The sequence below is a fragment of the Pelobates fuscus genome, chromosome 4 (assembly GCF_036172605.1).
Source record: "Pelobates fuscus isolate aPelFus1 chromosome 4, aPelFus1.pri, whole genome shotgun sequence".
In the NCBI taxonomy this organism is placed as follows: domain Eukaryota; kingdom Metazoa; phylum Chordata; class Amphibia; order Anura; family Pelobatidae; genus Pelobates; species Pelobates fuscus.
The window spans coordinates 61,943,886-61,953,365 of NC_086320.1; the positions used below are offsets into that span (position 1 = coordinate 61,943,886).

The following is a 9,480-nucleotide window of genomic DNA, read 5'->3' on the forward strand; positions in this document are numbered from 1 at the left end:
CCTGTTTTTATATGGATACTTAATAAAAAAAATAAAACATTTAAAAAAATAAAAAATGATGACAATTTTCCTTTAAACCAGGGAGGACCCAGAGCCGAAGCTCAGAAGGACCATCGCTGGATTTTATGACAAATTCTAAAAGGTGGATTCAGACATCCACACAAATACAGATGTACTAATTTATAAAAAAAGACACATAGAGTGATAAATACCTATATCCATCTAGGCACGCCGCTTCTGCTTTGGCACTGACACTATGCCCTCTGTCCTGTCTAACAAATCAATTGAATGTCTCCTTTCGCCTGCATGTGCAGCATATATAAAGAAATGGTGACCCTGGCATTTTTAATAACTTGGATGAAGGCACCTGGGGACAGAGATTAGGTTACCCTTCAATTAGCTTCCTGCTAATGGGGGAGCTTTGTAGGGGAGCATTTACCCTGCTGCACCCCCACCCAGATCTGCCAATGCTGTAAACCAACACATATGTGATTGAAATTAGTTCATAAAAAATGGAAGATGTTGTCTTGGGTTGATTGTAAAGTGAGCCAAACAAGTATTAGTATATATATATTTTTGTTAACATTTGTTAATATTTTTGTTCATCGATGCAGTTTTGCTTCTACATGAATCACCCAATATTTCTTACTCAATTTGTTTCTTAACAGCCACTGAATACCATTCTGTTTTTAAAATATATACTCTAAAGCCAGAAAATGAACTTGGTCACACCAATGAAAATTTTATAATATCTATTATAACTGAGTTCTATTTTCTTATCTGCTTTCTGCTTCTGTGCATCTCGTTGTACAAACTCATGAGATCAGCGTATTTAGATCCAATGGAAGAATCAAATTGATTCTGAATAGCAATGTCAGTCATATTGTTCCTCTTATCTGTTAGGACTCGTGTCAAAAGCAGGAAAAAAAAAAGTATGACAAAGCAAACTACGATAGGCGTTCCAGTCTGTTTATTTTACTATAAAATCTTGGGGGTAAATCGTGGTTTCTCAGTACCTTACACTTCTTCTATCTGAAGCCTCAGCTACTCATCCCTCTAACAGCCACCATGGTTCACTGGACAGCCGAAGAGAAGGCCACTATCAACGCCGTATGGAAGAAAATTGATCTTGAGCATGATGGTGGAGATGCTCTAGGAAGGTAATTCAAACATTTTAACCTAAAATGTCTCACTCACGGTTTAGTCAATATCCCTGCTATAATGTGCTGATTAAACAATACAATTGACTAATCTCAGCATGTAATCGTAATATTCTTGTGAACTTATATAAAATATACCTTTAACATGATTTCAAAGTAGTACTCTGAGGGACATTCTCTAGTTTAGCATTTTACTAGATTTTTTTTAAAAGATTTTAAAAGGAACCCTCAATTCCCAGCAATTTTAATTATTCAGGGAATTTAATGTGGATTTAAAATTCAATTCTCATTTTATCAAATAACCCTAGTTATGTCTACTTATGCCTATATTTTACAATTATGCATTTGTGAGGTGTGAAAATATGAAATTAGATATAGAAATCTACACCTCTTTATACTGCAACTGGGTGCCTCCATCTTAGCTCCTTGTTAGTCATTGCTATAATCTGTGCCCTTGGCACCTGGCGGTCAGCATAGAAAAAGCATACAGAAAATGAAACAATGTTTCTATTTTTTCCACTTCATTTGCAATGTTTTCCCTGACTTTCCCTTCCCTAAACTAGATTATTTCTTTTTATTTTATGTATTTATCATATTTTTAAATTGTGTTTCTCACTTAATAGGCTGCTCCTGGTCTACCCCTGGACCCAGAGGTATTTCAGTTCTTTCGGAAGCCTGTCCAACGCAGCTGCAATTGCTGGAAATGCCAAGGTACAGGCCCACGGCAAGAGGGTCCTGGGAGCTCTGGACAACGCTGCTCACCACTTGGATACCATTAAAGCCACTCTCCACGACCTCAGTGACAGCCATGCCCACCGTCTGTATGTGGATCCAGAAAACTTCAGGGTATGTATTTATTATTATTATTATTATTATTATTATTATTAATTCTATATAACCATGGTCATCTTAAATAAGACATACTTTGTTAGTTATGAACAGATATTCTCTCCCACTGGCACAATTAAAGTGGATAACATTATATATTTTTTTTTAAATTAGCCTCCACAATTAAGATGAATAGTTGTCTCCACTATGTCTCCAATTTACATTTGATGAATTTCTTGTAAAATTCTAAAACTTCAGCTTCCATGTTGTCTGGCCAACCTCAAGCATCATAGGGAGTTGTAGTTCATTAGTGGGCCTCACAAGCCTTCATAATTTTTTAAAAACTAATTTAGGGATCCAATGCATTTCCTAATTTAAATATTAAAGGACAACTGTCATCACATTTTCACTTTTTTGAAATGTATATTACATTCAATGAAACTTAAGTTATTTTTTTATATATGTGTATTAATGTTTTTGAGAAAATATTGCTTTTTTTTGTCTGGACGAGCAGCCAGGGTGAATAAGATTTTAGTATTATCCTACCAAATTCTGCTTGGTGTTAATTACCTGCTGTTTCACAGCAGGTAAGTTTAGTTGAGCAGCATTTGGTCAGATAACAGTAGAATTTGAGCAAACATTTCTACTCAGCCAAATAAAAAAGCTTATTTAAAATAAAAAATCAATATACATAAAAAAATAAAAAATTAATGTACTAAAAATGAACACTTGTATAACTTTTAAAAGAAGAGAAAATTTGTTGTCACAGTTGTCACTTAAATATTAACTGAAGATAGCATTGTTAGTAGGTCTTGTTTACCCAAATGATTTTTATCACTGTGATATAATTAAAATATTTTTTATAAATGTTATGCTATTATATCCCGTTTTTTTTTATATACACATTTTGAAGTTAAGGTTCAGTTGCCTGATTATTTTTTACTTATTGAAACTAACATTTCAGTGAAATTCAATTAAAAATGAAAGAATATTAATGAATTTTCTTTCTTTTGCAGCGTTTTGGTGAAGTGTTCGTGATTGTTCTGGCTGGAAAATTAGGATCCTCCTTCAGTCCATCAGTCCAGGCTGCTGTTGAGAAATTCTTTGCAGTTGTTGTGGATGGTCTTAGCCACGAATATCACAACTAAATGTACTCGCACTTAAAACGGCATGTTCACAATGAAACAACTAATAAAATGTGATTTCAAGTAAAACGTTTCTTTGGAGTAACTTTTATAAAGTCAAAGCTATGTTTACTCTCTATGAAAACATCTAAATAAGGGACTCTTTGGCTTTCTATTGAAATCCCACTCCCATAATGTTCAGCCAGAAACTGTTTAGATATATCATTGGTAAAGTTCCCAGGAGACATAGCTCAGCTCAAACGCTAACTGTTAACTATTCCTGCTCTAAATCATGTAATATTACCATCTTAAGTAAAAGTTTATGATATAGTATGTATCAATTTTGGGACTGTTTGGTTGTCATATTTAGGAGTTTCTGTCTCATTAGAGATATCTTTGCCAGAAGCTCAAGGAAGCAGGCTGAAGGGTCAGTGTTAGGACCCGCTTAGCGGGGTCTGCCTTGACGTTGGCAGGCGGGCATTCCCTCCAATGGCCATTGGAGCAACTAAATGACCTCCATTTGTCTAAATATACATAGGGATTAAGGAGAAAGCGCAGGTAACGTTTTTCTTTTCTTTGGTTTTTACTATATATTGGGGCTGATGTGTATTGTAGTCCTTGCTGCTTAAGCGCAGGACTTCTCTTTTTGTATTTGTATTTACTTTGTATCACACAGCCTGGTTACAATGCTGCTACCCATCCCATGTGTTCCCTATTAAGGGTTAATAAGTATAGGGGTGTATATAAAAAATACCCCTTTCTGTCTCATTAGAGATATCTTTGCCAGAAGCTCAAGGAAGCAGGCTGAAGGGTCAGTGTTAGGACCCGCTTAGGGGGGTCTGCCTTGACGTTGGCAGGCGGGCATTCCCTCCAATGGCCATTGGAGCAACTAAATGACCTCCATTTGTCTAAATATACATAGGGATTAAGGAGAAAGCGCAGGTAACGTTTTTCTTTTCTTTGGTTTTTACTATATATTGGGGCTGATGTGTGTTGTAGTCCTTGCTGCTTAAGCGCAGGACTTCTCTTTTTGTATTTGTATTTACTTTGTATCACACAGCCTGGTTACAATGCTGCTACCCATCCCATGTGTTCCCTATTAAGGGTTAATAAGTATAGGGGTGTATATAAAAAATACCCCTTTCTGTCTCATTAGAGATATCTTTGCCAGAAGCTCAAGGAAGCAGGCTGAAGGGTCAGTGTTAGGACCCGCTTAGGGGGTCTGCCTTGACGTTGGCAGGCGGGCATTCCCTCCAATGGCCATTGGAGCAACTAAATGACCTCCATTTGTCTAAATATACATAGGGATTAAGGAGAAAGCGCAGGTAACGTTTTTCTTTTCTTTGGTTTTTACTATATATTGGGGCTGATGTGTGTTGTAGTCCTTGCTGCTTAAGCGCAGGACTTCTCTTTTTGTATTTATATTTAGGAGTTAATTGATACAGACATAAAAAGAAATTGTAAGTAATGGCCGTTGCATGTTTGGGTTAAGGCCATCAATTTTATTCTGGAACTAATAGAAGGAAAGGATGAATTGTCTAAGCAGGGTAGCTAAATAGCAGGTGAATTAAATTATTTTTAAAGAGGTGTTCCTATATGGGGCTGGGATTACTAACAGAGTGGCAGGTAGATTTAAGGCCGGTGCTTCCATTCGGTAGCAAGAGCTCAGGGCATGAACGCCGTTTGTGGCTTTACTATACAGGAAGCCACTCTCACTCAGCAGAATAGATACCTGCCTACCCACATGATAGGTGCCTATGCCCAAATATATCAATGTCTGGTCTTGGGTGGAGGGTATGGAGAGAGTACGGGCAGCGACGGAACCTACTGAGCTCTTCCTGCTCAGCTCCCTTGCACGGCCTGTAATGTAGCACCACTGCAGGGAGCACATGAGAGCTGTATAGGAAGAATGCAGTGATCCCAGCAGCCCCTCTGGCCACCAGAGAGAGGATCCACTCCAGCTCTCCAAGGCACATGTAGGGAAGCTGGGTAGACCTCTAAATAAAAAAAAAACAGTGTGTGTTCATGAATGTGTCTATGACTGTGTGTGTGTATGTTTGTAATTATGTGTGTCAATGATTTTGTGTGTATGTCTGTGATTGTGTGTGTCTTTGACTGTGCGTGTGTGTGTCTGTGTGTATGTCTGTGATTATGAGTGTATCTGTGATTATGTGTCTGACTAGCACCATATGTATTCAGTCAGAAAAGCTATAGGTTTATGGGATAAACACACCAATTAATCTCACACAGATGAAATTATTAGAAGGTGATTAGTAGGATTTAGAAAAGGTAATGTTATTATAGGTCTGTTTTAAATAGTAACTTTATTCATAAATGCATGTTATCAGCAACATAGTTTCATTTATTTTCAAATTATTGTCATTGAATATTTTTCAAATTATAATAAATTATAAATCTCCTGGGGATAATAAACTAGAGAAAAGGGTACAGAAAAAAAGGGGAAAAAAATGAAAATGTTTTCCTCTATCCACAACAATGTAGATATATGTAATATGAGATAATAAACATACAGACAGTATGGTTATGAAGCCGTAGAACATATTATTATAAAAACAATCAATACATTACGAGACAGTTAGAAATCTAAATAATATGCTGCTCTGATCCTAATGAAAATTATACTGACAGACGGAAAAATTGTGATTTAAAAACATAGGCAAGATTGTTTTGTTATTTTATATAATTTTGAGAGTTTAAAGGATAAAGGATAGATAATCTTTTTGAAATGTTAAAATTCAATTACATAATTCACCTTGGATTTACCATAAATTAGCCTTCTTTTCAACCTTAGACTCGATTTAATATTTTTTTTGGAATGATTTAATAATTTTATGCAAACTTTTAAAATGAGTTTTTGCCCCAAAATTTTAAATTATCAAAAAATATGTCATTTATAAAAAGAGATGTTAATATATCAAAAACTATCAAAATATTAAAATATTTTGTCAAAATATGAAATCATTTAAAAATATATCACAAAAAATTAAATAATTTAAAATGCTTCTCCAAAAATATTTAATAGATGCCCTTGTTGGTAAATAGCAGTGGCAAGCTGTAGCCATCAATAACAGGCAGTATTTAGTTTTGGCTACTATTTTCAACCTTGTCAGTATTTTTTTTCACCTGCTAGCCCCTAATAACGTCTGCTTGCAAAGATTCCTACCATACACAGAAAACACACTCGCTGGTAAAGCACACAATCTAGATTTCTGTAATAGCAACCACAACATTCCAGTAAAAATGGCTGGGAAGTTGTGATTGCTATGATAGTGTGTTTTGTATTTGTCCTGTGATTTTCATTGGCAGGAGATAGCAATGTATAAAATAGTGATTATGCGCAATGCTAGATACTTTTGAGTTTCATTTATAGGACTTTTTCATGCTTATTGAAATGAAGTGTATCTTTTTTCTGTTAAGTGGTCTGTTGTATGGTAGGACTCTGAGCAGGACTAAAGAGAAAAACACAGATAAGTGAGTATATTTACTGGTAGTGGGGATAGGGAATGGACCAAGCAAGAGGGAGGATAAAGCAAGCGTTTGTTGTTAATATTGAAAGGTTTGACAGTCAACTGCGATCTGGCAAATGATTAATAATTACATGTACTGTAAGTATTGGTAAGTATTGGTGTACTGTAAGTATTGGTATCTATTCATTCAAACACTGGTCTAGTAAATTCCGTGCATGTTTATTTAAATTTTTTTAATGATTACTTTTTTTAACGCATGTATGATGTGTGCATGTATCTATGCACATGTATTTATTTGTAGGTTTGTACGTATGTTTGTGTGTGTGTATAGAGTACTTGGTAGCTTGCACTCCAGGAAAAAATGTAAACTAATGCCCGGTGCAGATCTGGCAGAAAAATAACAAAACAACGGTGGATTGCACTCCATGGACTTAATACACTTTATATATAAAACATAGCTTTTATTTATATCATGCTAAAAATGTCTACGTTTCAGCTCAAACCAATGAGCGAGTTTGTGCTGCTCCCGTGGAAGAACGGGAGTGGAAAGTATAATACTTCAGAATTCTGTGGTATATGTTTACCATTTATAATGGAAATATGCAATTTAACTACAGTTGCAAGAAAAAGTATGTGAACCCTTTGGAATGATATGGATTTCTGCACAAATTGGTCATAAAATGTGATCTGATCATCATCTAAGTCACAACAATAGACAATCACAGTCTGCTTAAACTAATAACACACAAAGAATGAAATGTTGCCATGTTTTTATTGAACACACCATGTAAACATTCACAGTGCAGGTGGAAAAAGTATGTGAACCCCTAGACTAATGACATCTCCAAGAGCTAATTGGAGTGAGATTTCAGCCAACTGGAGTCCAATCAATGAGATGAGATTGGAGCTGTTGGTTCACATACTTTTTCTTGCAACTGTATTTCCCAAAGGGAAGCAATGTCAGTAATTCACTTTGTTACCATTGGCAATATTTTTATTATTTTTTTATTATTATAACAATTGTTTGATTGGGCGCTGCATATGCCCCTATGGATACCACAGTTAGCTGCTTGTGGTGTTGCATGTGATGGGAAGAATTTCCTTAGTATAGTATGTGTGTGTGTGGAGGAAGCTGTTTGCAGTGTATTGTGGGTGTGGATAGGAACTTTGTGTATTGTATGTGTGGATAGGGGCTGCTTGTGGTGTATTGTATGTGCTCGGCTAGCATTAGTGGTGTTTTGTGTGTGCTAATAGGTGCTGTTTGTAGAGCATTGTGTGTTTTGATAGGGGCTATTAGCAGTGCAGTGTGTGAAAGAGGCTGTTTCTGTTGTAGTGTGTGTGTGTGTGTTTGTTCGCTAATGGCTATTTGTGGAATAGTTGTGTGGATTGGGATAATTGGAGTGTGTGTTTGGATAGGGACTCTTTTTGGTGAAGTGAATGCCTGGATAAGAGCTCTTTGCAGTGTGAGTAGATAGGGACTGCTTATCAAGTGTGTGCAAAGGGGGCTACAAAACTAATCTATTCACCCCTCCCACTGGCTTACATATTGCCAGGGATGGGGGAATAGCAAGGGAGTGTGCACTGCATGATTTTGCACCTTGGAAAGTGGATGCCTGGCAAATTTATGTGATGGGGGCAAATGCAGGGAAATAGAAAAATAGAAACATAGAATGTGATGGCAATAGGAACCATTCGGCCCATCTAGTCTGCCCAATTTTCTAATTACTTTCATTAGTCCCTGGCCTTATCTTATAGTTAGGATAGCCTTATGCCTATCCCACGCATGCTTAAACTCCTTCACTGTGTTAACCTCTACCACTTCAGCTGGAAGGCTATTCCATGTATCCACTACCCTCTCAGTAAAGTAATACTTCCTGATAAATCTTTGTCCCTCTAATTTAAGACTATGTCCTCTTATTGTGGTAGTTTTTCTTCTTTTAAATATAGTCTCCTCCTTTATTGAGTTGATTCCCTTTATGTATTTAAATGTTTCTATCATATCCCCCCGTCTCGTCTTTCCTCCAATCTATACTTCAATCAATATCCTTCTGGAGATATGGTCTTATAGTGCACATAAAAACCACAGATCTCAGTGTTCATGGTCCTACTAGTGCAGAACATCCAAAATACGGGTTTGACAGATAAAGACTATCGGAGTTGCAGGCTGTGACTTCAAATATCTCTGCAACTTCTGTCGGTATGACCTGCGCAGCATGGTGGAACATTCACAAAAAATTGTGCATGCTTAAGAGATGCATACTGTTTTCCAGGGCTTCACTATCATCTTTGGCAACTGGTGTATATATCTAGCATACGAATATAAAAGGATAATGGTATCCAGCCCCCCTCAAACCAATTTTCTGGATATAACCTTAAAAAAAAATAACACACTATAGTGCAGACCATATGTGCACAAACCATATGCAGTAAATGGAATGAAAATCTCGTAAATGGCAACTCACAAAGAAAGAGTGGTTCATGTGCCACTCTCACTAAACAACTCTGGAGGGATCAGATTCCTCAACCGGTCAACTGTGTTACATCAGCATCAGCTTTATTTCCGTCTTTATAAAACACATGCTGGAGACAGCGTATATGCACAGCCCGTTCGTGATTAGTCTCAGGCAACTGTGTATTTACCGCAGGGCTAACAAGGCATTTGCCTTGGGCATCACTTTCAGGGGGGCGGCAAAAAAAGCCGCCCCCCCCCCTAAAGGCCCAGTAGATGCCATGTCAACCTCTTGTCCTGGGTGGCCCAGGAGCTGGCCAGCTGGCCACCTTAATCTCCTCCCCCCCAATGCAGGCATCCCCTGATTTGGGAGGTGGGCGCAGGGGAGCCCTCTCCCCTGAGCACTTCCCTGTTCAGCTCCCTCGCGCGCA

General features: G+C 37.2%; 1 protein-coding gene across 1 annotated transcript; it reads left to right on the forward strand.

Annotated features, from left to right (window-relative positions):
• Positions 1 to 999: 999 nt before the first annotated feature.
• Positions 1,000 to 3,202, forward strand: LOC134607766 (hemoglobin subunit beta-3-like). The gene is made up of 3 exons (XM_063450314.1): positions 1,000 to 1,160; positions 1,784 to 2,006; positions 3,005 to 3,202. Exons 1-3 carry the CDS (start codon positions 1,069 to 1,071, stop codon positions 3,134 to 3,136), a joined length of 447 nt encoding a protein of 148 aa, XP_063306384.1. The 5' UTR covers positions 1,000 to 1,068; the 3' UTR covers positions 3,137 to 3,202.
• Positions 3,203 to 9,480: the final 6,278 nt, after the last annotated feature.